A 27,721-nucleotide genomic window follows, 5' to 3' on the forward strand; every position below is an offset into this window, starting at 1 on the left:
GGTGCTTATGAGAAGGTGGACATGCTAGAAACAATACTGGGATTTTTTACCAAGCTTGAAGAAAACGGGATTGCAATTGGCCAAGAGCCCTCTCAGTTGCTTGTTGTGTGGTTCTGAAGGCTTGGTGTAGTTCATGAAGTCGAACAGGTTCTGAAGGAGCTCTTAGAAGACATGAAGACCAAGCAAACAGTTGCAGTATCGGTGGAACAGAGGTTATATAGCACTATGACACATGAATCGGGAATAAGAAGATAATTATTTTAGAGAGGATAAATACCCGTAGCAACGCACGGGCAATTCTACTAGTTAAGTCTAATTAGTCCATGATTTGATAATGTGGTGCTACAGTAACCACTTGCTAATGACGGATTAATTAGGTTTAATAGATTCGTCTCGCGAATTAGCACAGGGTTCTGCAATTAGTTTTATAATTAGCTCATGTTTAATCCTCCTAAGTAGCATTCGAACATCCGACGTGACCCTGTTAGCTCATGTTTGGTAAGATATTGTTAGCTCATGTTTGGTAAGATATTGCATTAGAAAGAGAAGGGCACATCATGCTAAGAAGATTTATGAATAACTAGTACCTTGTTGAGCGCAGGAACTTTACCAAACATGCCCTTGTGTTGCGTACTGGGTGGGTTCAACGCGACCGAGTTCAACCGAAAGCACAGACCGCTCGTTCCTTCCCTAGCTATTGTAGGCTCCTCCCCGCCGAACACGCCTCCCTCTCCCTCCATGCAGATCAAGGCATCCTTCCACCGCAGCTGTGCCCCTTGCCCTTCCCTGGTCGTCCTCGTCCGCTCTAGACTGGCGTGGAGTGGAGATCCGTAGGAATTCCAATTGATTTCTTCTCTTGCTGGTAAGCGAGACGGGCTTTTGCTTCGGTTGGGTTGCGCATTTTGTTGTACGCCTACGAATTCGAATCTTCCATTTTGCCCGGAATGGATTAATGTGTTGGGTGGTCGAGTATTTCATCGATTCATTCCGCTTCATTTTTTATTTGTTTATTGCATCAGCGCTCAATTGTTAATCTGTTGTCTTGGAAATATCAAACCATTTTAATAATGTTTCAGAAAAAAAATGGTACGCAGCATTGGGTGGATAGGAGATCTATCTGTGCATGGGTTGATTGCATATAAGAACGTATGTGTTACGGTGGATCGGACTGCAAATTCCTTATTGTTATTCAATGTATAATTTTCTCTGATATCATTGAAAACGACGTTTCATGTCAATTTGTTCTGAATAACTTCTTGTGATGCCGAGGTCCCAATGTTTATGTGCAGTTGCAGGTGATCGAGATTCAATACCTGAAAATAGGATGTTGACATGTTACTGTTTAGATGACACCCGATGATAATGTGAGTTCCTAAATGCCGCCCTTTTATTCTATTTTGACTGAGCACGTGCTTATGCGCTAAACAATTGGAAATAGTAACACATACACATTTTCTATGTCCCGAAGGCCCTTATAACTCTCAAAAAAGGCAGCAAGCTTATCAAGTATAGCCGGAAGGGAAAACCAAAGATTCGTGAGTTCAGACTTTCTAGTGTAAGTTCTTACATGCACTAGTGTAATACCAATCTTAACTTCTCAAGTATCTCTTTGCAATAAAGAAACAACATAACATCCCTCGATGATTTTGCATTACAGGATGAAACAACACTAGTTTGGTACTCCCACAGCAAAGAGAAGTACCTTGTACTGTCTTCTGTCTCTAGAATCATTCCTGGACAGAGAACTGTAAGCCAAAACACCACTTTACAGTTACCACTGAGTTAGATGGTTGCTTTGCTGATACAGTCACAATCACAGTTTTTAATGATAGAAAGTTTATTAAGGCATAGGGATTGACATAAATGAATTCATCTTTTTTTTTTCGCTAGGCTGTTTTTAGGAGGTTTTTACACCCTGAGAAGGACTACCTATCATTTTCTCTGATATACAAGAAAGGTCAACGTTCCCTTGACCTGGTAAGATGTAGATGTTTTGTACTCCTTTTTTCTAATGAACTAGTGGTAAAAGTTTTGTGTTTAAAGAAAGAGGCCATCCACTTGAGCTCAAACCCGAGGGCTCCCAAAATGTGGGTACCTCCATGAGAACTAAATTCAAGTTTCATGAGTTTTTTGGCCAACCAGAGTCTGGTACCCCCCTATTTAAGACAAAACCAGGGGATGTCATTTCCCCGTGGTCAAGTTCTTTGGGTATATCTAATACTATGATCTGTGGAAGACATTAGTTACATGAGATTCTAGCTGATCTACAGGGGATGTCATTTCCCCGTGGTCAAGTTCTTTGGGTATATCTAATACTATGATCTGTGGAAGACATTAGTTACATGAGATTCTAGCTGATCTACAGGTTTGCAAGGATCAAGCTGAAGTTGAAGTCTGGTTTTCAACACTTGAGACACTTATTACTTCTACTTCAGGCCGTAAAAGTTGTTCGACTGATGGTCCAAGTGATAGGCTTTCAGTTTCTGATGTGAGTTGATATTCTTGAATAGCTGGTCACATTGTTTACACTGAAATCGAATATGTTACAATTTCTTTCTGTGAGTTCTAGTTTAAGTATTTGAGATTGGATTCAGATTTCATCAGTACATTTGTTGGGCCTTGGTTGGGAAATCTAAGTTTTGTTTTGAAGTCAAGTTCTATGAAAAGCCAGAAGTAATATGCCTGAGAAGCTGCATTTATATTATACTGTGATGCGCACATAAATCATGACATCTTATCCTTCTTGATTGTACAAGGTTATAATTGTTATCTAGAAGAGACTATAACTTAATCGTGGATGTGATTTATGGCTTTGACCGACAAACGAAGCATGGAGGCACCATTTAGTTCTTATTTGTGCTGTGTATTAGCTAGCATCTAATAAACTACCGCTACTTAGTTATAGTTTATCCACTTAAGATTTCTTGTTTCAGTTAGTCTCTGCCTTACCTTTGGTCAAATGTTGCAGAATTTTCGAACTAAATGTTTCTTTCCTTTTCCTTTTCAGGAAGTATCACACTATCAAGATAACAATTTTCATGATACGACACTAGATATTGCCTCAAGTATTACACGCACTTTTAACTCAGGTGCTTACAGCGCAACCAATTCTCTCAGTTCAGCAAAAGCAGATGTTGGATCGGATCGTGCAAATATGCTAAGAGCAAGTACAGACGGTGGTCGGGTTAGCATTTCCAGCAGCGTTCCTAGTTCTTCAAGTCAAGGTTCTGGACAAGATGACATTGAATCCCTTGGTGATGTTTATGTGTGGGGTGAGGTCTGGACTGACGTGATCCCGGCAGAAGGATCTTCAAACTATTTGTGCTCCAAAGCAGACATTTTAATTCCCAAACCGCTGGAATCAGATGTTGTTTTGGACGTACAGCAGATAGCCTGTGGTTCCAGGCACATTGCTCTTACTACTAGGCAAGGAGAAGTATTCGCATGGGGTGAAGAACTTGGAGGGCGGCTTGGTCATGGGACTGATGCAGATATTAGCCGTCCTAAACTTATTGAAGCCTTAGCAGTGTCAAATGTAGAATATATTGCGTGTGGGGAGTTCCATACTTGTGCTGTAACTTCCTCTGGTGATTTGTATACTTGGGGTGATGGATACTACAATGCTGGATTGCTTGGACATGGTGCTGGAACTAGCCACTGGCTTCCAAAACAAGTCTCAGGACCTTTAGAAGGGGTTCAGATACTGTCTGTTGCATGTGGCTCATGGCATTCAGCACTGACCACGTCAAGTGGGAAAATTTTCACTTTTGGCGATGGGACATTTGGAGCTCTTGGACATGGAAATCATGAAAGCGTTGCATACCCAAAGGAAGTTGAAACTTTGAGTGGATTCAGAACAATGAAAGTAGGCTGTGGACTCTGGCATTCTGCAGCTATTGTGGAGACCAGTAATCAGGCAGGCGTGAATGTGGTGTCCAGGAAGCTATATACCTGGGGTGCTGGAGACAAGAATCTCCTAGGTCATGGGGATAAAGATGCTAGGCTAGTTCCTACATGTGTTCAATCTCTCATTGATTATAACTTCCATCAGGTGGCCTGTGGACACAGTATGACCATCGCCCTCGCTACATCTGGTCATGTTTTCACAATGGGGAGCTCTAGCAATGGTCAGCTTGGGAATCCAAAGTCTGATGGTAAACAACCTAGCCTGGTACAAGATAGGTTGGCAGGCGAATTGGTTGAAGAGATCGCCTGTGGCTCATGCCATGTTGCAGTCTTGACTTCACGAAGTGAAGTATATACATGGGGGATGGGAGCCAATGGTAGGCTGGGGCACGGTGGTGTGGAAGATAAGAAAAAACCAACCCTTGTGGAAGCATTAAAAGATCGTCATGTTAAAAGTATCGCATGTGGTTCGAATTTCACTACCTGCATTTGTATACATAAGTGGGTTTCAGGTGCAGATCAGTCTGTCTGCTCAGGTTGTAGGCAACCATTTGGCTTCACAAGAAAGAGACACAATTGTTACAATTGTGGTCTTGTCCATTGCCATGCATGTAGTTCAAGAAAAGTACTGAAAGCTGCTCTGGCACCAACTCCCGGCAAACCACATCGTGTATGCGATTCATGCTTCATGAAACTGAAAACTGCAGAGACCAGCAGCAACAGTTCATATCACAAAAGGAATGTCAATGCTCGTCGCTCCGTTGATAGCAAAGACAAGTCAGAGAGGCCAGAGATAAGGCCTTCCAGGCTTGCAACAGGATCACCAGCAGAACCACTCAAGCAAGCTGAGATAAAAGCAGTTCGAAATGAGATAAAACCAGATCCGATGTCCATGATGAAGGCAGGCCAAGTTCCTTCCATGTTACCTTTTAACAATCTCGCTTTTGGTGGAACGTTTGGCCCAAGTCTAAAGCCTATGGCAATGGCAGCTGCAATGCCAATGGCCATGCCTATGTCACCGTCTCCTCTCATGAAGAAGGCAAATCCACCTGCAGCAGCTCCTCTCTGTGGTAAAAGTGACACTGATAACTTGAAGAGGACTAAAGATGGGCTGAATGAAGATATATCAAAGTTGCAGTCTCAGGTATGATTAAGAATACTGTATATTCTTGCTACTATAATTTTGTTTAGCTGACACTGATAAACTTATTGAACTTTTAACAGGTAAACAAATTGAAACAAAAATGCGATGCCCAAGAGGAACAGCTGCAGAAATCGGAAAGAAAAGCTGAAAATTCTTCCTCTATAGCTGCAGAAGAGTCTTCGAGGTGTAATAGTGTCTTGGAGTTCATTAGGTTTCTTGACAATGAGGTACAGTATTAAACTAGTTCTGCAAGATACATACACAGCTCTTGAGCTTTCACGATGAAATTTTAAGTGCTTACCATGATGCGTACTTGAGACCCAATAATCTACCATTTTACAGTACCATGACTTCTATAATCCAAATCAAATACAAATAGGGGTGTGCTTCAATAATGTTGTGAATGAAACAAGCATAATGTTAAAAGCATTTATTGTTACCTTGGAACATAGAATAACCTGAGTTGATATAACCTTTGTCCTTTCTGGTCTGTGTACGTTTTCTTTCTTAAACAAATGACATGCAGCTCTCCTAAGCTTTGTAGTAGCTCATAGAATAAAGGTTTTTTCACTGTACGTCTGTACGTGTTTGCTGGATCTGTCTTGGATGATGCTCACTGTATCACGTCCATTCATTCTTCAGCTCAAGAGTATCGCAGATAAGGTGCCCGGTGATACTGCTGACAGCTTAAAAGCCTTGCAAAGTCAATCAGAGAGATTTCTTACAGGGCAAGGTATTCATCCACTGGAAGTCACAGGTGCCAGTGGACGTGCACATGCTACAGCGCATCAGAGGTCAGCAAGCATGGGAAATCTGATGTTGTCTCAGGATGGAAGCAGTGGAACTGCCAGTAGCTCGGCCACTTCCTTGACGAGTGAATCTCCATGCCACCGTATCATGGAAAACAGCACGAAAGCTAATGGCGACTTTGCGCCAAAGCTCGGTACTCACGGAGAAGTGCAACTGATTGAGCAGTTTGAACCAGGGGTGTATGTGACACTCATCCAGCTGAGAGATGGTACCAAAGTTTTCAAGCGTGTCAGATTCAGGTAACCTAGCTACCACAGGCCCTCTTCCTGAATACAGCATTGATTTCTGAACCTTATCAGTACCAATCACTTTCGTAGTACATCCAAAACACCATAAATTTCACTTTATGTCGAGATAAAATTTGTTTCCAGGAGCTGATCATTTACTCTCTTTGTTTTTTTCCCCACGACCAGCAAGAGGAGATTTGCGGAGCAGCAGGCCGAGGAATGGTGGAGGGAGAACCAGGAGAGAGTCTTCAGGAAATACAACCATCCGTCTAACTAAGTTCATCAGAAACCGTCATAGAACACAACATCCCAGCATTGTGAGGAAAAAAAGTAGGATCATCCACCCTTCTGAGCTTAGTTGCAGACGAGGTATTGGGCGGGAGAGGCATTGGACAATGGCGCTCCGATCGGTGCTTGAAGGAAGTCCAATCTCTTGCGGCTGTGTTCTGGTGTTATAGATTACTGGATTTAGATTGCGAACTGGGAAGATGCAAGACATAAGTCTTCATCATCCCTTTTGCGCTTGCTTTACTGAACATGGCAGCTGGCAGTTCGTGGTGTCTTTCCTGACAAAGCGACAGACAGTAGCTTGTTGTGAAACCTTTCTTCACACCTCGCATAACCTTTTGTTTCAGGATTTTGATATCCATTCATCCTTTTGTTTTTCCCCCCTTGAGGTTACAATGCCGAACCTTGTATGAAGAAAGTAGATTCTTTTTTTTTCATTTGGCTGAAAAGAAAGACATGCTCTCGAGTGAGGTAAAGGTAAGCGAGCTTATAATGTTTCAGGTGATCATGTTACATGTATCCTTCAAGAAAATGCATGCATGCTTTATTTGGCCTAGCAGATCGGCCTGCCGGCGGCGAAAGATCCTCATGCACCTCTACTGCGGCTCCGCCCCGTGCCCGCGCCAGGCATGTCTGCAAGCTGGGCCTCACGGTTGGTTCCAGAACCCGGCGCACCCTCCTTCCTACCTGCGGGCCACACGGCAACAGCAATCCCGCAGCCTCCTCCGCTCATGCGCGCGCCGGCCGGCCAATGCAACGACAGCCAGTCAGCCATCGAGGCAGCCGAGCTCCACCGCGGACACAGCGAGCCGCCGGCGAGGCAGCTAGCAGCGCCTTCCGGCACCCAACTGATCCACGCCGCTCGTGCGCCTCGTCGGGTACAGCGCTATCCTCATAAGCATTTGACCTGCACTTATATTAGCCGATTTGAACAGACGTGCGGCAAGCACGGGTCAAGCAAAAACCCCTCATGATATCTATCCCTCAGCTTTGACCATTACTAATCCATTAAACATCCGTGCGGCAAGCACGGGTCAAGCGCAAACCCCTCAAGGTAAACAGGCTGTGATGATGATGATTCTCCAACCGGCAACCTCGTAGGCGGCGCCATCCTGCAGCTGGTACGTACAGCGCTTGGTGTATATTATCCTCAACTGTGATGTGGATGAACCACACTACGATAAAATATATATGCTAACCGATGAACAGGGCATTTCATTGCAGGTGGCAGCCTTTTTTTGGGTGCTGCCAATACTTCTTTGCAACATATGGGGGCAGTCTTTTTGGTGGTTCCATTTTTTAATAAAAAATATAGACAGAAAAGATTTGGACACTGCTTGTACCAATCAAGCAGATCTTTTTTCTTTTGCTATTATTACTGAACCTGATTAATTTTAACGCATGCAATTTATTTGAAATCTTTTGCCAACCGGTTTTATATGACACAGGCAATTGTTATTTATACGTACGCGTCTTTCTTCGATCCTGCAAATTTCATTGTAGACACCAGATTAGAGATGTATAATGCCAAGGTGTGTTCTTTGGTGCAGCCGATGGACTGAAACTAGGTGCCTTCTCATTTTGGTGCTAATTGCAATCGAGTTACTCCGAAAATCTTCTTGTTCCTTAACCTCAACTTAAAAGATCCATTAGTTAGGTTCACGTCAATGCGGGATATCGATCGATCGGATCATCATCAGACTACAACCGGGATCAGAAAGTTGGCTGGATATATAGCTGCCTACTTCGACGGTCGGAGTAGGAAGTTGATCGAGCGGATGATTGTCCTTTTTGACGGGCTTAGCAATTGCAACCTGTCCAATTACTGAACACTTGCCGAATGGTCCTCGCCGTGGAAAGGTGATGAGCGGTCTCCAGGTTCTGGTAACAGAGCTGACAAAAACATGCATTCGGCCATTCACGGAGTTGTAAACCTGTCTTATGCCCAACACTCGGGTGCTTGGATTTAGTATGACGAATGAACGTGACCGTCTCGTGACCAAAGGAAGAAACTTTTTATCGTACGCAAACTTTGCCGTGTAGCAGGGGCGGATCCAGAACGGGGCTGCGCCCCGGGCTGAGCTGTTGAATCACACCTAAAATAGTCTAATTTTGTCTCCTAAGCCTCATTTTGTTAGGCTAAACAGCACATAGGTTAAAGGGACTCCATGGTCTCGCCCCGAGCTGCAGCCCGAGCAGCCCGGGCCCTGGATCCGCCCCTGCCGTGTAGTTGCCTGAAACCTTTTGTGTCCAGAGTATTTCATCACCAGCTGTGTTTGCTGGGTTAAAAGCCAACCTCCTCGATAAGCGCCCATAACTGAACATATTCCGACAATAGCTCAACTGTAAGGTCGTGCATGAGGTCTCGGATCCATTGGTCCTCCTGCAGGGCCTCTTCCACAGTTCGATTTTTCCTCTTGCTGTGCTTGAACAGGTTAGGGAAGAGGGCCTCTGGGGAAGTGCCTTTGAAGCTTCGATCCAGATTGATGTCCAGAACTCTGCTATGTGGCCATTGTTGACATTGACCTTTGTGGCTGCAGTAAAGAGTGCAATGTCTTTCTCATCAACCAGCAGCTCCATCCACCCATGGTCGGCTCGGGCACACGGCTCAAAAAAGGAATCTAAATCTGTAATGCCAAGACCACCGCCATATAGATGCTGGTTACCGGCCCAAAAAAAAAAACGGTCCACGTGCCTTGTCAAAATCTATCATAAACTTCTTGAGAACTGCTTCAGCACTCCTCTTTTAGTTTTTTGGCACGAATTTTAAAGCGTACCACCAATTAGTTAACTATTTTCTTAATTACCTCTCGTCTGGGTCTCGAATGGGCCCGGTCCTACCCTTGCCCAGCTCATACCCGCCCGTCCCATGATCCATCCCCGTCATTTCATTTAGGATTTGAATATTCCGTTCGTTCTGTGTGTACCGAATTGTAATACAAATTGGAGGAAAATGTGCATAGCTTAGTTGGTGTCCATCCCCACCATGTAGCTAGATTTGAGTCCTTAACTCGAAATCAGGTAGCCATCATGCAAATTTGTTAATAAATTAATTTATGTTACTTTTTGTGTTTTACAGATAAAGTCTTTCACAAGTGATGTCCTGAAATTTCACCGGTCCCGCACTAGTCGCCAAGTGCAGCATCCTTAATTCCTTACCCTGCTATTTCGTTCTAGCTGACGCTCCTGATGCGCGCGCCGGCCAACGACGACCGCCGAGGCAGCCAAAGCGCACGCGGACGCACAAGCGCGGCGAAGGATGGCCGCGTCCCGGCGCCCAACTCCACGCGCACGCGCGCCGTCGCCGCGTCGCGTGCGGCGTGCCCGTGCTTCGAATTCGACTGCAACCGCGCGCCGCTCGCACCACCCTATCGAGAGCCCGCGACGCGACGCTCCAATGGACGCCGCCGCGGCGCCGCTCGTGCGCCTCGTCGATCGGCCGGGGCATCGCGGGCGCGGGACAATGGCCGCGGTGGGAGAGGCACCGAGCCCCGCGCGATGTCGCTGATACGTGTTGGTTTAGTCCCACATCGGCCGCGCGGGAGGGGTTACCGTGAGACAAAAAGCGCGATCCGGAGGCGTCTACCACGTAGTTAGCAAATCTCATAAGTATTCTGAACGATCTCCGAGTCCAAGCAATCAGGTACAGCGCTGCACTCCGATCTCTTTCATCCAAGCTCTGGCTTGATGGATACTATCCCAGTAAACAGCCGTGCGGCAAGCACGATACTAGCAAAATCTCATGGCATAAAAAGCAGGCGGCTGATGGATGCTCCAACCGCGGCAGCCTTTTTGTGCTGCCAATTCTTTTTTTTTCAGTAATTTTTGTTGAAGGCTGCTTGCAAATTTGATTTTTTTTTAAAACTAGGGGGCGTTTAGTTCCAGTTGCTTATTAGCACCTGTCACATCGAATATTTAGATACTAATTAGGATATACGTAGACTATTTACAAAACCAATTACACAGATAGAGGCTAAACGGCGAGACAAATCTATTAAACCTAATTAGTCCATGATTTGACAACGTGCTGCTACAGTAAACATTTGCTAATGATGGATTAATTAGGCTTAATAGATTCGTCTTGTCATTTAGCCTCCATCTGTGCAATTAGTTTTATAATTAATTCATATTTAGTCCTCATAATTAGCCTCTGAATATTCGATGTGACACAAACTAAACTTTAACTTGAGGAACAAACGCTCGCGTGTGTGTTCGAGGAACAAACGCTCGCGTGTGTGTTGCTTGATGCAACCGACGGATCGAAGGGGGTGTTTGGATACAGGGTGCTAAACTTTAGGAGTGTCACATCGGATGTTCGGATGCTAATTAGAAGGACTAAACATGAGCTAATTATAAAACTAATTGCAGAACCCCTACACTAATTTGCGAGACGAATCTATTGAGTCTAATTAATCCATCATTAGCACATATTTACTGTAGCAGCACATTGTCAAATCATGGACTAATTAGGCTTAATGGATTCGTCTCGCGAATTAGACTCCATCTGTGCAATGAGTTTTATAAATAGTCTATGTTTAATACTCTTAATTAGTATCTAAACATCCGATGTGACGGGTACTTGAACTTTAGGAGGTGTATCAAACACCCCCGAATACACACCTATAGCCCTGAACGCACGAAGCAGACCGTGGGTAGCACAAGAGCGCACACAGCTCGTTTACGACAATTATTGTCAGCACGCAATCATTTGTGAGAACATGCAAGATTACAGCTTATGCTAGCAAGTGCTAGATACCTGACAGGGTAGAGCATACAAAACACCTTCACCTGATATATCGTCCTGTTTCAACAGGCACGAAACAAGAAATGCCTAGGCGAGGCCAGCTAGCAAACAAGCCAAACACGCCCAAAGACGCCGGACGGCACGCCTAGTTTTTACTACCAGCTACACACTTCTACGGACCAACAAAATATACATACATACACACAACACATTAGCCGCAATCCAATATACACGAACGGCTATGCGTGTGAACAACAGCTGCTCCCCGTCCAGCTCTTAGAAGCAGAACTTCTTTTTCTGCAAATGGCATGCATACAGAAGTGACACTGATCAGATGGGAATTGGGATAGAGAACCAAGACTATACTAACAAGGATATAATGATCAGCAGTTGAGAGGCTAGAAAGACATCACGCGTGATCAGCTCTTGCTTGAACGATTGAAAAAAAAGGAAATAACCGTGAGAGATCTGTAACATACACGGAATTTGATCAGATCTTGCTTGTCGATGTACGCGAGCAGCTCATCCTGTCGCATCAAGGCATCATAGAGGGCCTGATCATGGATATTGGATTAGATTAGATAGTTCAGAACCTCGCTGCTTTATACTTAGAAAAAGGGCAAGAAATATTTTCATGTATGCAACAGGTGTCATTGTTTGTAGCGTAACAGACAATTCTAGTTCAGTAGTTTGTGTCAACTGAGATCAGAGACGTAAAAACTTCAGGTTCGAACAAAACAAGCTTACCTTCTTTGTGGAAATTAACTCAGCCTCCAATGCATCCACACGGCGGACGGCTGCATTGAGCAATTCTTCCTTTTCAAATGGCATCTCAGACGGCTTTGTTTCAAGCACCTGCACCTTATCCTCCAGCTCACCTAGCCGTCTCAGCATAGATGAAAGTACATCCTTTTCTGTATACGACGGGGCAGGAGATGGAGGTCGGAACTCCTCCTTGTACTCCTGTTCTTGAGGATACTCAACATGATAGTCATCATGCTTAATAGATTGGTTAGAGATCCTTCTAGCCACCTTGCTTGGGACCGAACAAAGCATGGCAAAAAGGGTCATGATAAAGACTGTCAGCCATGTGATAATTTGAGCTCGGAGTCCTTCAAAATTTCTCAAGGACAATGAACCTGGTGCAGATAATATAAAAGGTTAAGGGTTCAGCACACAACAATACAAAATAGTTGTCTTAAGAAAAATACAAAATAGCATTTTTGCGTATGTATTGCATGTTGCTGTGATTTTGACAACCACGTCCAAAAACCAAAGCAAACTTTTCAGCTTATATTATAAGCTGGGGCCTTTGAAGTTCCTTTTTTTAAAAAGTAAAAGAAAATAACTAATCAATCAATGGATGTAGCTCAAAACAATGTTGACATGAATGGAAACACATTGGCACAGTGGTTAAAATAATCAAGGATTGATGAGTACACATGTATTTACTTTTGCTAGTTTAGTTATCTATCTATAGACAGTAGAAAGTCATGGCGGGAACACACGTGGATATTAATTTAAGAAAGGTAATTTGAACAAAAGTAAAATTACGCGCAAAACTTTAGCTAAGAGCTTCACACTAAAGAAAAATAATTATATAACAACATAGAATACCTGAGGAAGATGCTTGTAGACTAGCTCTTGGACTACCCCATCCATCATCAACCACCTTGTCCACAACAGGAATGCTTTCTTCAATAGAAGTATGAGCAACAAATGCAGAAGCATGTACCGGCAATTTTGACTGGAGATAGAAATAGAGGTTACCCATTAATAACTGGTATAGAATAACAAAAGGGGCAATAGCATTTTAAAAAGAGAAGCCCAAAGCTACATTTGGTACTTGTCCGCACAGCATATGGTTAAAATTATGTATTACTAAAAGCGACAGGAAAGTAAAGGGCGTGTTGTGTCATTTACAGTTCAACGAATGTTTACAAAACAATTCTAATTTAGTGACCTGTCATCAATAATTTTTTAGCCCTTGGTGGTGTCACCACTTATTACTGATGCAGATTATGCCGGTAACATCAAGATTTTAATCATTACACTAATCTGTACAGGGTTAGCCACTTGCCTCTTCGTGAACAGGGGTCAAGATAGGGTGTGTAATCAGGTTCCTTGATGCAGTAGGAGATGTTACGTCTTCCACTTCAGACCCAGACTCAGCAGATGCATCACTACCTTTTCTCTGTTTCAGTAAAATAATGGAATAAGTACTGACTGAGGATCGAGAATGATGTCCCTAGAAATTTCTACACTAAAGCATTCTTATAGACTTACTGTTGGGTAATCTGGCCTAGCATAACCGATAATCTTTCCATCTGTGCTGGATATAGTCACAATTTGCCTTCCGTAGTTTGCCTCGCCATTGAGCACTCTCTGGAGAAATTGAAGATGCTTCACATTAGCAACTAAGACGTTTTTCCAGTTGGAAATCTCATCCGGAAACATCTCCCTTTTCTTCTTTGATATTTAATCATGTTTTATTTTTCACAAGACTGGGGGCCATTGTAGCAGGATATTTATTACCTTTATTATTTCAGGATCCTTCCAAGGACCTTTGTCAGATTTTTGACAACCTCCATGTTCTTCACACTTGCATTTTCCACCAAGAAATTCTGGTAGTTCACTGCATGCATGTATTAAATAGAAATTAGGATGGAAGCCAACAACACAAATGTATGCCCAAGAAAAAAGATACTGACCATTCATCAATAATTTCAAGCAACTTATGTTGGTACTTGTTCCCAAGAACCTTCAAGAGAAAATTAGAAATGATAAAGGGTAACTATTATGTGTATACCAAATCACTCAAGAAAGATGTAATTAAATAATTGCTTAACAAAGCATTACATACATGAATCTTGGAAGCAGTTTTTGGATCAAGGAATGATTTTATTGTGCTCCATAACATCTTGAAGCCTTGACCAGCATTAATGATATACATCCGGCACAATGTCTGTAACAGCATTCAAAATGCATCAGAGATTGCAACAATGGGCCAAGATAAACATAATGACAAGAAGGAAGTATATTTCTTATTTTAACTTTAGTAAAATTATTCATGGGAATATTTCATTGAAATTTTTTCCAAATGCTGGAATAAAAATTTTCATCCACATAACATCGCTACCTACCTCTGGGTAGTTATCACTGTCAATCTTCTGCAATCGTGTGATTAATTCCCTCGCAGATTTTGAGAAGTTCTTGAAACCCTTAATTTACATAAAAGAAGTCAAGAAAATCTTAGCAATGTGGCTTTAAATGTAAAGAACAATGTTTAGCTATATTGTAACGCGACATACCACTCCTTGCACATCCAAAATAGTGGTGCATGAGTCTATATGTTTTTTTGCAGCAATTGAGCAAGCTGGAAATCTCATCTGGAAACATCTTTCAAACTCCTTGACATGGTATCTCACATACCGATCTATAGATGTTACTTGCACTAGCTTGTTCGCATCAACTTTTCCTATTAACTCTACGTAGACAGGTCTGCCCTCTTTATCCACCCCATGATAAAATTGTGGGTAATACTTTGTAACTTCGTCTAACTCGGTGTAGTCAAATTCCTGTGATATAGAGCCAAGAAGAGTCAAGAACTCAAGATACAGAAGTTACTCTGAGCTAGAACAAAACTGATATTGATGGCATATTTTGATACTCTATTTAAACTTCAGCTTTACCTCTATTTTGTCGGTCCCGAATTCCTTCCTCCATCTAAGCATGTCTGACCACATATTCTTTGCTTTCTCAACATCAAATTTCCGCGCTTTTAGGAACCTGTAATGCAAATGAGATCAAATGAGAATCCCACTCAACTAAGGTGATGACTGCTTTCTTCTAGTGCTCTACTCATGGCCCCATGAGCAGATATAGTTTATTGGTGCAAGCCTGCAAGGTTTATTGCGGGGCTATTGGGAAGGTATGATTATGAAAGGGGAAGTATATATGCAGCCCCAAGACAATTCAAAACCCTGAGAACAAGGAACTCCCTGCCCTTTCAAAGGCTATTCAGGGGGAAAAAACTGAGAAATTACTGTACCTCAGCATCATGTGATAATCATCATGTTGTTGTGGCAGCAAATCCTCATCAATTAAGCATTGCCGAAATGTCTCAACGTCTTGAAGCTCTTTAACATCCCTTATGTCCTTGATGGAATCCCTAGGTTCGTTCTTCTTTTTGCTTCTCCTTCTCAGGGAATGCCTGAATTTATTCCCCGCATTAATTGCCTTTTTCTTGAAAGAACTGACTTTAGTCTTCTTATCTCCTTCTGAGTTGTCTGCATCAGATTTGCTCTCTTTCCTTTCATCGTTATGGACAAACCCTTCAAAACCTGCACAGGCCGTCTCAATTTTCTATATCCAAATCAAAGCAAAGAAAGCTATTTTTTTCCATAACAACAGTAACAGATAGGTGGTTTGACTAGACAGAATATGATGTTTTCCAGGGAAATAGAACTGTAACATGTCTTATTGGTTTGCACATGTTACAGCAACATTGTTATATGTCAATTACCAGCATTAAATGCCTCGATTCCACTTTGTGGTTATCCTTGACGATGAGTAGATGATAAGTTTCAAGCATCAGCTATAATAAGGCCCTCAGAGACCAGGTGAATTCAGGCAATTGGTGGTAACTAATGTACTGTATTGATATTTTTCCCCCTGTAACAAAAGTACGTTGGGGTTCTTAGCCCCCCAAACCAATAAAGCTACAACCATGTAACAGCAATTTATTATTACCCCTCCGGTAATAGCATTATTATTAAAACAGAAATATGAACTTATTAAATTTCAAAGAAAGAAGGAAGAACAATACGAAGGAACAGCATATGCTAATTCGTTGGGAATCGATTCATTGTGCCCAAGGGAAAGAAGCGCCTCATACTCACATGGCCTAGCAAATCGATCGAGGGGTCCTGACATCCCCTCCGCCGGCTCCAAAATCGGTCTCCCGAGCAAGCACCAAGCTCAAAATCCCCTGCAATCGCCCATTTCAGAGAAAAACACTATGGTTGATGAACTGTGCCGCGAAAAACGAAATTCCAAACAATTTTCCAATAAATAATTTTCATGAATTGATGCCCACACAGGGAGGAAGCAGCTCGGAGGATTTCGTGGGGTTCTTACCTGTTTCAGTTTTGGATTTCGGGAGCTGATTTTGTCCAGGAGGAGACCAACCCTCTGCCGCGCTGCATTTTAATGGGTGGGAGACTCAGGAGGGAGAAGCGAGGAGAAGGATTCCAATCACTTTTCAAATGGACCCGGTTCATAGACTCGAACCAGTTGAATGGTCGAGCTGCAGGACGCGCGTGTGTTCGGTCCATGGACCCGGTGCACCCAGGTGCCTCTGGCGTCTGGTAGCCTCGGTTACATAGGATAGGATCTCTGGAAGCGTGCAGCGGCACGATTGGGAGGCCCACACGCAGTGGCTGCGAACCGTAGACCGCGTCCAAAGAGCGTGCGCCGGTGATGCGACGCGTGGACGAGCGTTTGGCCAGGTCAGACTTGTTTGGTTGGAGTTGGAGGCGTTGGACAACTCCTCCAGCTGCTGATTGTTCATTAATTATTTTTTAGGGAATGGAATTTCTTCCTGCATTCAATATAGAATAAAAAAATATGATGCTACATTTTTGTTTTTGTAGACCACTTCAACACTTCTATCATTTCTGTTTTTGCGTGTATGTGTGTTTCAAGCTAAACATTGTGTTATATTGCTTTTGACTGATGTGTTTTTTTATTTTTATCTTGGATTTTTTTTTTGCTGTTTTTCTTGATCAGTTGTGACTGCTGGCCATGTTGCTAAAATAGTGCCACCCGATAACTTAAGTTTAATTCTTGACCAGAATAACAAGAAAATTTGTTGGTCAGTTCTCGGCTTACCTTACATTAATGGTTGGCTGCTCAAAGCTCATAGATCATTTCACCTTGTTAGTTCATGTCTCAATCAGGCACCCCATCTTTGAACTCTAAAAACTAACATAGCAATAATTCTCTGCTGAGATGCATACTAAGACGATAGTAACTGCCACTGCCAGTACAGTAGCCTTGCCATGGTGCTCCCTTCAGCTAAAGAACAAGCACATAAGCTAGAGGAAACTGATTGAACTGCTCACTGCTGTGTGTTTTCTGCTGGCATCAGCCCAGCACAGTAACCAAACAAATGGGCACATCAATGGGGCCGGCATCGAGGAAAGTTTTTGTCCATGTCTTCCATTGAGCCTATGCTACCTACCTGAGTATCTTTAGTTGTTACACTGATTGCAATCATCCGTGAACCATGTTAAAGCAGTTTTTGGCTGTCATCACCTCACACGGGAACGGGATTGTTGGCAAATCAAACAAGCTTGTAGTGTGATCTGATGAAAGCCTGGAGCACAAAAGGATTAAAGAGAACATATGCTTTGTTATTAAGGATGTATAGATATATGATATAACCGAGCAAGAAGCACATGCCTCGTGGAATATAGCCAAACTTGGCTGAGTTTTCCCACCATGATTTTGTTTATAAAATTCGCTCCTTTTTTTCTTCTTTGTGGGCTATAGTCCAAAAAGTATTGTAAAGGGAAAGAGGGAAATCCTATGGCTAATTCGCTATAAAATATCCGTTGAATGATCTCGTGGTTTTACTGGCGATGATGGAGACACAAACGATACAAGTGGCTGAATGTTCCAATCACGCTTCATTGTGATGTTGATGCTTGGCGTTTTGATCTGTAGAAATGGCTGAATCAGCTTCCTGGCAGCAACCGAGCTGTCCAAAGCCACGTAGCCGTACAATAATTCATGAACTCTGCCATATTCTGGCACTACAATAGAGGACACTTCCTATCTGCTAACAGCAACTACCAAAATCTTTGTCACGTTTAATCAATAAAGAGACTTGTTAACATGACTGGTTGCAACGAAGATTGTTCTTTTTTCAAATGGGAATAAACAATTTGGCTTGTGATCCATGCCTAGATACAGAGGACAAAGAAAGGCCAGGAACTTTTCAAGGAATGGTAGGTACTCATCGGAGAATAAACGCCTGCACCTGTTCGCCATAGTGGGGGTACATACAGAATCCACTACGAAATAGAATTATAGGATAAATCGCCCCAAACGAAACACTGGCGATTTTATAGTGGGCATTTTGTCTGCCGTTACCTTGAGGAGGTTAGGGGGTCCCTGTTGGAGCAGTTGCCGCTTAATCTTTTTTCTCTGAAGACACTTAATGAAATAATGAGGGTGTTAATGCAGCTCACGAACTGCAGGTTGGAATGGTTGACTCTTTAGTTGTTGCTTGACAACCGGAGCTATATGGCTGACTAATCGTTCCTTGACCCTTCATTTTCAAGGATGATAACGTACAATAACCATTGCGATTTGGGACGGGCAGCTTCAGCTGACACTCCCTGATACACTGAAATCAGCTACAGGCCAGTACAGTTCGGTGGGAACTTAGACCTTGTTTGGGAGGAAGGGGCTAAACTCTAACCCTATTACATCGGATATTCGGATGCTAATTAGAAGGACTAAACATAAGCTAATTATAAAACTAATAGTAGAACCCTTAAGCTAAATTGCGAGACGAATCTATTAAGCCTAATTAATCCATCATTAGCGAATGGTTACTGTAGCACCACATTGTCAAATCATGAACTAATTAGGCTTAATAGATTCGTCTCGCGATTTAGCCTAGGGGTTGTGCAATTAGTTTTGTAATTAATCTATGTTTAATATTCCTAATTAGTATCAAACATCCGATATGACAGGGGCTAAAGTTTAACCCAGTCTCCCAAACACCCACCTACATCTGTTGCGATTTGGGACCAGCTGGCATTACATTGCATCGAACGAGCAGCTACATGATTGGCAAAAAAGGTTTAGGCACAACGCAACTGCCATGCCGGAGATGTTGAGATCAGAGAGCGCCGTTTCGTTAGCCGCTGTCGGGAGCTGATGCTCTCTACAAGGAAGAGTTCGCCCATCACCTGGGGTCCCGTCACGGCTCTTGACATGGATGGAAGTTGCCGTCACTGCTGGGGTGAATTAGCTGCCACAGCCCACACTGGGACGATACCAGAGTTGTCATCATGAACCAAGGACAGGATGAAAATAGGTTGGTCGGCAGATCTGAATCAACGCCAGAAACCAAGGAAGAAAACACGACAAGCGGCGGCGACACGAGGACGGCATCTCGAGGAACTAAAGAGCGTCCGTCTTTGTCAGGCCCAGATGCTCTCCGGCTCCCGGCGGTATGGTGTGGCGTACGACCAGGCGACTGGTCTGAATAGTCAGTCTTGCATTGCAGGTATACGGGCATACGGCGCCGCGTCAGTGCAGTGCAACTCTGAATACGACGAGGTCACTTCTTCCCTTGACAGAAAGGCTTGGCCCAACCCAATGCGCCCGTTATCCGTCACGTAGTGGGCTCGATTGCACACTGGCACTGTGTAGCCGCGGCCCGCGAACGAATATGCCTCTGCTATCCGCCTCCATTTTGTTACTGAATGAACGAGTTTCGCCAGTGGTGGATAATCTGCGGCGATCTGGACCCCATCTAACAAAAAAAGGAGCAAGCTCTATGCCAAATATTCAATTTAAGAGCTTGCAGGTTTAGATAAGAATAAGATCATGGATCATCGTATGCTTTGCGTATGTAAATGTACGTGTTTAATGTTCAAGAAAAAAAATGTACGTGTTCAAAAAGGAAAACAAAAGGTTGAGGGCAAAACAACAACGGGAGGCATACCAGGCGGTGCTATCGTGGATTGCATAACCTGGTTCGATCGCAGAAGCGGATTGCTCAAAAATGAAAGAGAACACAGACGCGGTAAACAAGGACGAAGCTATCACTATCTGCAGATGCGTCACTCACTCGTTGCCCATTTACCGGCCACATGTGCATGAGTGAATCGTCTAGTGCCCATTCCACAGAAGTCAACACGTCGACGCGAACACACGCCCAAGTCGGCAAAGGCGAGAACTTCTTCGCCACACGCCCACACCTCCCAGCTCATCTGCACAGATCGTCGAAGCTTCTCAGATCTGAAGAACTCTGCAGTCTGGCAAAGCACACAAACAAAGCTGGCTTTTGCCTCTTTGGCACAACTGTCGCGATGCGATGCGCCCGTGCCGGCGCGTGACCACCTGTTCCTCCACGCACGACCGCATCGCGTCACCACGACGACTCCCTCCCTCCTCCAGTCCTCCCCTCCCCTCCCCTTCTCTCCCAGGGCGACGATCTCGACCGCATCCCACTTGGCTTCCTGTTCTCCACTTCACCCGGAACCTTCTAGAAGGCCCGACCGACCCTGGTACGGAACCTCTCCTCTCCTTCCCGGCGGAAACGCCGAGCCCTTCTTCCAGGTTGATTTGCGCCAATTCCCCCCGTTACCCGCTAGCGCTAATTGTTCGCTGGTGCCGCAAAAATTCAAGATTTGGAGATTTGAAATCTCTCTGTAGCTTCGGAGCTGCCGCCGGCGAGATCCCGCCATGGTGAAGGAAAGCGCCTACTACGACGTCCTCGGGGTCAGCGTCGACGCGTCCCCCGCCGAGATCAAGAAGGCGTACTACCTCAAGGTGACCGATTCCTTCGCGCCGCGCTCCTTTTGGCTGTTGTCTTCAGTCGCGTGTAATGATGCGGATTGGTGGTAGCTATTGAGCCCGCCTTTTCTCAATTGTTGGGGTGCTTGTTTTCTTCAGGCGAAGCTGGTGCATCCGGATAAGAATCCTGGGAACCCCGATGCCGCACAGAAATTTCAGGTAGGTTTTCCGTGTTTGATCCGTTATGTACCATTAGCTGCTCACCGGTAACATAGTGTGTCCATCGGAAGATAAAGTTCTCTATTGATGGATTCAGCGAACAAACAGCAATGCTTATTCCTATGCGCCCATTGAGGCTAGCTGGCTAGAAGTGAATCATGGATCTTCTGAAGCCTTGTTTCGAATTTTTTTTCTAGAATTTGCAGTGTAGCGTCTATTCTTAGTTGCCACGGGGCAGGATTTGGCACCATAAAAACCAAGTTGTTACAAGCGTCACTGACGATGCTTCATTTTCTGAATGGGATAGGAATATAGGATGCTGCTTCTTACTAGTTTGGTCTTTCTCCTATTTAAATACCTGAACTATTGACTTTATTGTACACGACATATTCTTTGGGACAAAACACCTCTCCATGGTTCGCCTCCTACAAAATTGAATTATATTGCTTGATCTTAACAGGAACTTGGGGAGGCTTATCAAGTCCTAAGTGATCCTGGGAAAAAGGAGGCTTATGATAAGTACGGGAAGGAGGGTATTCCCCAGTAAGTCATGAATTATTTCAGAGATTTGATAAATATAAGTATATATCTTCTGTAAAAAAAAAAGGCAGTTCGCTCCATGATTATTCAGACTGAAGTGATCTATGTATCTGGTTTGGGGCATAGAACATGATGAGGCTGAGGATAGATAGATTACATCACAATTCGTGAGCTGTAAAGAGCCTGTTTTAGGGAGAACAGACAACTGGCTACTGGCTGGAAGCTTAATTGCTCTTTCACCACTCTTTTTGAAACATATTCTTTTCATTAAAATGCTACTCATGCTTCTATGCAAAATTTAATATCTGTTGCTTGTGTCGTGTTCTGTAAGTTGTTTTCTTACTCAGTTGCTTGACACCTCCTTCAGGGATAACATGGTAGATCCTGCTGCTGTCTTTGGGATGCTTTTTGGGAGCGACTACTTTGAAGATTATGTTGGCCAGCTTGCCCTAGCATCTATAGCTTCAGTGGAGATTGAGGAAAACGCAAACAGTCAAGAGGCAAGAGCAAAGGTTCAAGAAAAGATAAAGGTATGTTCCTTCCTTCTATTTTTCTGAATCAATTGCATTAGGGTAATGTTCAATTATAAGTTGAACCTAGTTAACTTTCCTATGGTATAGGAGTTACAAAAAGAAAGAGAACAAAAGCTCACTCAGAGCCTTAAGGACCGACTTCAACCGTATGTAGATGGGAGAAAGGATGAATTTGTGAGCTGGGCGAGTGCAGAAGCACGGCGTTTATCCCAAGCAGGTATATCACACGATTGTGTGTTTGTCTTGCATGCCTACCATTGTGTGATGTTTTCAAGTGGACCATCTGCTTCTTGCAGATGCTTCATTTCAGTTTACTCATCATCTGAGAGAGACACAGTATATTTAGTTTCATCCACTTGGATTATTTCTTTTTATGGGTCATGTAAACCTGTAGAGTATACGACTCCCTATTACTCCACTGCGATGATGGTGGCCCTCCGGTGTTTCTATCTTAATCGTCGAACATTTGATATTTCAGTATTGGCTTTCCAAGTTGCTAACTTGTTTCAAACAAAAATTTCAGCATTTGGTGAGGCTATGCTTCACACTATTGGGTACATTTATGTGCGGCAAGCAGCAAGAGAACTTGGAAAGAGTCGAATTTACATGGGTGTACCGTTCATAGCTGAGTGGGTTAGGGACAAAGGCCACCACATTAAATCGCAGGTTAATGCTGCTTCAGGTACGTTCAAGGACATCCTTTAGTGCTTTGTTTGAACCACAAGTTGTATCATCCCTGTTAATGAGTTCCTGTTGTAGGTGCTATCTCTCTGATACAACTCCAAGAAGGAATGAAAAAGATGGAGGGAAGTGAGAACAATGAAGAGCAGCTTATGAAAAGTTTTGAGGAGAAAAAAGAGGCCATGCTTGGTTCACTATGGAAGATTAATGTGGTTGATATTGAGTCGACACTTTCACATGTCTGCCAAGCGGTAAGTCCGATGATGTTAAGTTCTTGGATCAAAGTTTGCATGTGCACGCCATTAATCATATGGAATGAGAAATTATTATCTTTGGTATTCAGGTTCTGAAAGATAACACAGTCTCCAAAGATGTTCTGAAGTTGAGAGCCAAAGCCTTGAAAAAGCTTGGGACGATATTCCAGGCAAGTTCCGTTTTATCTTGTGCTGCTTCATCTATTGTGCTGCGAGCCAAAAAAAAAAAAAGCTTCAGACTCGCGTGTTTTGATTCAGTGGGTTTAGTACTTAATTAACGGGTTTCTATGTAAATTCAGGGTGCAAAGTCTCTGTACCGTCGTGAAAACAGCCTGCGGGTCGAAACGAGCACAGATCAGCAAGCAACGCCATCGCAGTGAAGCCCATAGACCACCGTTTAACAAGAGATTTGGTGATTTGTTGTGGTTTTCACCTCTCTCTTTCTCTCTCCTGTCACAGTTTTCATTAATTTTCTGTAGAAAAATGTGAGTGGTGAACATCATGCTGCGGACTGCGGTTTTGATGCAGCGTTATAACTTGTAGCAACGTTTTCTTTTGGAATGATACTAGCATTGTACTAGCTGTTTGCTGAGCGTGTTTCTTTCATTTCCACTCTGATGTCTTCGCCTTTGAGCTTCGATGACATATTCACATTGGGGTGGCACGAGAACGGCGCATACTGCAGTGGCCGTGGGCTCGGGACCTCGGGCCATATCGCCAGCCAGCATCCTCGGCCGGCCGGCACCGGGGCAGGGGCGTTGCGAGGAGCGAAGGCCGCCGCGACACGTGGCGGTGGCACTGGTTCCCCCAGTCTCACGGAACTTGTGGCGGCAGCAGTGATCGGCGTCGCCGGAGCTGATCCCTCGGTGCCAAGCTGGCGCCACTTATGCTCACGGCTTACTGCTTTGCTAACACTTATGCGCCACTTATATCGGCGTGTCCATGCTTGTGCTTGTGGCTCCTCGTCTCCCATAAATAGCCCTGATCAGCGCGCACATCAGGCTGCCGCCGGGGTGTTTATCCGCCGCGTAATTGCGCGCACGTGAAGGCGCCCCTCTCTCTCCATCGTCCCTGCTCCGAGCCGTCTGAGCTGGCCAAAAATGATGCCCGCAAAAGTAGGCCTCGGCCTCGGCCTTCCAAGGCTCAGCGCGGCCGGGATCCGCCTGGCTCCAACGCCCTCTACGTCGCCGTACCCCGTCACACAGCTCAGGCTCCCCCTGCCCGGCCGGCCCGAGACGTCCGCTGCACGGCGAGAGGTGATGCAATGCGTGCCACGGCGACGGTGACCGAAACGACGCCGCCAGTGCTCGTGCCTAGCTTAATTAGTACTAGCAGCCAGCCTTGGTCAGTTTTTGGCCCCCGACAAACCTGACGTGCTCGCGTTTCATCCCTACCCGCGTAGCTTGTTTGTGCTGTCACTGGCGAAGGCTTCTGGAAACGGAGCCGCGGCACTCGCGTAACTGTGATGGCCATTATGCATTAGTCAACAACAGTGAAGCCATCCAATTTGTCCTCCTCCGGGAGAGCGCCCTGGAGGAGTCCCCCTCCGATCCTAGGACTGACGTGATGGCCTCCTCGCCGAAAGGGACCCCTGCCGGGGACGGGGAGGATTCGCCCACAAGCCAATGCTGTCTTGACTCTTCAACAGCGAGGGCAGCATCCGGTAGTGTGCTGCAACTGCAAGCGTTCCTCCGTCCGTCGCCGGCCGGTGGCCGGAGATACCAATAATGGCGGCTGATTAGCATGACCAATATGCTACATCTTTGTTTGATTTTTTTTTCTTTAATCAGGCTGGCAGTAGAGCACTTTATTTCGTCTCCTGCTGCTGCTGCTGCCACCTTCCACTCTGATTTCGTGAAACGCAAATCAGGAAAAAGGATAAAGCACGACAGCAACCGGCGTAACGTAAACAAGCAAGAACCGTCAGGGCCTCGCAACTCCTCCACTCCAGCACGAGGGAGAAAAAAAATATCAGGCAAGTAAAACGAAAATATCGCAGGAGCAAACAATTTGAGAAAAAGTGCATGTGATTTCTGTGGTACAAGTGAAGCTAGTGTCACAGGGAATAGTATATAACTGCAAGATTAATTTATTCTTTACAAAAAAAAATCTTTGTTTATAGTACGTACACAATATTCTCGTATGTACCGCTGACTGTTCTTCTGATCAGGCAGAAGCAGAGTATACAGAAAAAAGGAAGTGTGTTGTGGGCTAGAGAAAATTAACATATTGGTTACTACTACGTACAATCCCTAATCTTCCAATGCTTTCTCTTTCTTCCTCTTGTGTGTAAAACGTAGGGGAATGGATATGGATCGATAATTCAGGGAGGCAGAGGTGAAGGCCAAAAAAAGAGAGGATCAGAAGTATTCCAGGTTGAAGTCGAAATGCGCCAGGCTCTGCTCCTGGCCGCAGGGCAGCGCGAACTTGTGCTCCAGCGCGTCGTCGTCGTCCGCCGCCTGCCCGCCGCCGCCGTAGCCCCCGCTGTGCTGCCGCTCCAGGTCCGTGTACGGCTCCTGCTTCGCGGTGGCGGCGGCGCCGGATGACGCCCAGTTCAGCACCTCGCTGTCGAGCACCGCGCCGCCCATCTCAGCGCAGGTCCAGTTGCTGCTGTTGCTGGAGCTCTCCCCGTAGCCCAGGTTCTCCGACACGTCCAGCACGCTGCTGTAGTCGGCGACGAACCCGGCGGCGTCGTCCGGGGACGCCTTGCCGCCGACGTCGTCGTAGGGGCCGCCGTACAATGCCGCCACGCCGGCCGCGCCGAGGTCGAAGGCGAAGTCGGCCACCGGGAACGGGTCGAACACGGCCGGCTGCTTCGTTGCGAGGCCGTCGGATTCCGCGACGGCGGGCTTGTGGTCGTGGTCCCCAGCGTCCGGCAATGCCGTGCCTGCCTCCGCGCTGGCGATGGGCTTGTGCGTGCTCGGGTCGATGCCGCGCTGCCGGAGCTTCTTCTTGAGGCAGCTGTTCCAGAAGTTCTTGATCTCGTTGTCCGTCCTCCCCGGCAGGTGCGACGCGATCTGAGACCACCTGCGTATATGAATGCGCCGAGAACTTCTTTAGCCGATCGATCAGGCCATGTACATACACGATTGCTAATGGAATGCTAGCTCCTCCGTCGCATTGCGGAGGCTGAACGCATTGTGTACGCACCTGTTGCCGAGGATCTCGTGGAGCGCGACGATGAGGTCCTCCTCCTGCTGCGAGAAGCTGCCCCGCTTGAGGTCGGGGCGGAGGTAGTTGATCCACCGCAGGCGGCAGCTCTTGCCGCAGCGCTGCAGACCTGCGCGAACCACAACGGAATTCAGCCAAGTGCCAAGGCGTGCGATGGCAGGAGCTACAGTAGAAGATTGATGGAACAGTGGAGTGGAGCTAGCACGCTAGCAGTGATCGAGATTCGAGAGTGTGGCGATGTGCGTGGGAGCTTGATGCTTGCCTGCTAGCTTGGGGACGGAGCTCCAGCACCCGACGCCGTGTCGGATGATGTGATTGTACAGCTTCTCGTCTTCCTCGGGCGACCACAGCCCCTTGCGGAGCTTGGGCTGCACGCCGCCGCCGCCGCAGGAGAGCCGTCCCATTCTTCCGATCCTCCCTCCCCCCCCCCCCCCCCCCCCCCCTCTCTCTCTCTCTCTACTCCGACGACGGCGACAAATTAGAAGCCGGGGCAACGTCGGTGGCCGTTGCCACTTGCAATGGCGATGATCGGCGGGTGCTCGGTGGCTGCTTGCGGCTAGCTCTATGTATGGCGGGGGGTATATATGGGGAAGCGTGCGTACCAAGAACTGCCTGCACGCCGCTCGCTCTGGTGAGAGAGAGAGAGAGAGAGAGAGAGAGAGAGAGAGAGAGAGAGAGAGAGAGAGATGAGCAGCCAAGGTGAGGCTGCGATCAAGTGGGTTCTAAGCAAGGTGCAGTGCGCCCTCTAGTGAGCGCGCCAATGAATTGGAGCTTAAGATACCTCCCGTTCCGTTTTGTGAGAGGTGGTGGCGGCCTAAAATAGTGCGCCGTGCCGTGCTCAGCGAGGAGAGAGAGAGAGCTTTTCTGGCTCGCAACGGCAATGGACGGGGGGAGAGAGAGAGCATTATCCCTCTCCCTCTCTCTCTCTCTCTCTCTCTCTCTTACGGTGTTAGTTGGCGACGTGACTTTGCATTTTATTTCCTCTTTTTTCTCCCCATGTTAAGAGTGACTCAACACTGGTTATGGCAACTGTAAGCCATCAATGCGCCCGCGGACTCGCAGATTAATCGTGCCCTCACTCTCGCCGTGGTACGACGCCCCCACAATTAAAAACTCATCCCGTCACGTTCATTTTCTTTTTTTACTTGCCCAACCTGACCACCGAGCTCGAACAGAGGCACTGTGGTGGAGGAGGGAGCAGCCCGGTCACTCTTGCGTTAGCTAATCACGTCGCTAATCTCCATCGGCCTCGCCAATCACGTCGCGTGTAAATGGCCTGCCGACCTCCGCGTCCCATCCCATCCCCTCCGTACGTCAGGGAACATACCCCCACTCTCTACAGCCTACTAAATCCAACACAGGGTTAAGAGAGATACGGGGACTATCTTGTTGATCGGACGTGGTAAAATTGAAACGGAGTGATCGCCGGTGGCCGCCGCGTCAATCCGGCGACAGCGGCCGCGCCGCCGACGGTTGGGGTTGCACTGTCGTGCCAGAAGAAATTCGGGCGCCGGCGCAGTCATCAGGGTGAGTCATCAGTGGCTCAGTTCACTGCACAGCTCCTCTGCTACAGTGTGGTAGATGTAGTATCAGTCGTTTTTACGGCTCCCGTTCCGTCCCGTGACAGCGGATTGAACGTCTCGCCTTCTCTCGATCTCGCTCCC

General features: G+C 45.8%; 4 protein-coding genes across 4 annotated transcripts; 2 read left to right on the top strand and 2 right to left on the bottom strand.

Moving 5' to 3' along the window:
- Positions 1-588: 588 nt before the first annotated feature.
- Positions 589-6,812, top strand: LOC117847055 (PH, RCC1 and FYVE domains-containing protein 1). Its single transcript, XM_034728205.2, has 10 exons — positions 589-862; positions 1,290-1,364; positions 1,469-1,555; positions 1,658-1,747; positions 1,891-1,977; positions 2,366-2,488; positions 3,008-5,050; positions 5,131-5,277; positions 5,693-6,099; positions 6,274-6,812. Exons 2-10 carry the CDS (start codon positions 1,347-1,349, stop codon positions 6,362-6,364), a joined length of 3,093 nt encoding a protein of 1,030 aa, XP_034584096.1. The 5' UTR covers positions 589-862; positions 1,290-1,346; the 3' UTR covers positions 6,365-6,812.
- A 4,216-nt stretch (positions 6,813-11,028) lies between these two features.
- LOC117849780 (phosphatidylinositol/phosphatidylcholine transfer protein SFH8) lies at positions 11,029-16,329 on the bottom strand. The gene is made up of 15 exons (XM_034731455.2): positions 16,259-16,329; positions 16,021-16,109; positions 15,171-15,462; positions 14,812-14,908; positions 14,431-14,697; positions 14,263-14,340; positions 13,983-14,084; positions 13,831-13,880; positions 13,655-13,754; positions 13,406-13,504; positions 13,200-13,313; positions 12,737-12,866; positions 11,867-12,258; positions 11,599-11,673; positions 11,029-11,416 (listed from the first exon to the last, which is right to left on the bottom strand). Exons 2-15 carry the CDS (start codon positions 16,052-16,054, stop codon positions 11,396-11,398), a joined length of 1,851 nt encoding a protein of 616 aa, XP_034587346.1. The 5' UTR covers positions 16,055-16,109; positions 16,259-16,329; the 3' UTR covers positions 11,029-11,395.
- A 3,764-nt stretch (positions 16,330-20,093) lies between these two features.
- LOC117850273 (chaperone protein dnaJ 10) lies at positions 20,094-23,466 on the top strand. The gene is made up of 10 exons (XM_034732093.2): positions 20,094-20,430; positions 20,552-20,695; positions 20,819-20,878; positions 21,339-21,421; positions 21,786-21,948; positions 22,039-22,168; positions 22,475-22,633; positions 22,711-22,883; positions 22,976-23,056; positions 23,186-23,466. Exons 2-10 carry the CDS (start codon positions 20,609-20,611, stop codon positions 23,264-23,266), a joined length of 1,017 nt encoding a protein of 338 aa, XP_034587984.1. The 5' UTR covers positions 20,094-20,430; positions 20,552-20,608; the 3' UTR covers positions 23,267-23,466.
- A 1,486-nt stretch (positions 23,467-24,952) lies between these two features.
- LOC117850274 (myb-related protein Hv33) lies at positions 24,953-26,857 on the bottom strand. The gene is made up of 3 exons (XM_034732094.2): positions 26,320-26,857; positions 26,037-26,166; positions 24,953-25,913 (listed from the first exon to the last, which is right to left on the bottom strand). Exons 1-3 carry the CDS (start codon positions 26,459-26,461, stop codon positions 25,247-25,249), a joined length of 939 nt encoding a protein of 312 aa, XP_034587985.1. The 5' UTR covers positions 26,462-26,857; the 3' UTR covers positions 24,953-25,246.
- Positions 26,858-27,721: the final 864 nt, after the last annotated feature.

This window comes from Setaria viridis, chromosome 3, assembly GCF_005286985.2.
Source record: "Setaria viridis chromosome 3, Setaria_viridis_v4.0, whole genome shotgun sequence".
NCBI lineage: Eukaryota > Viridiplantae > Streptophyta > Magnoliopsida > Poales > Poaceae > Setaria > Setaria viridis.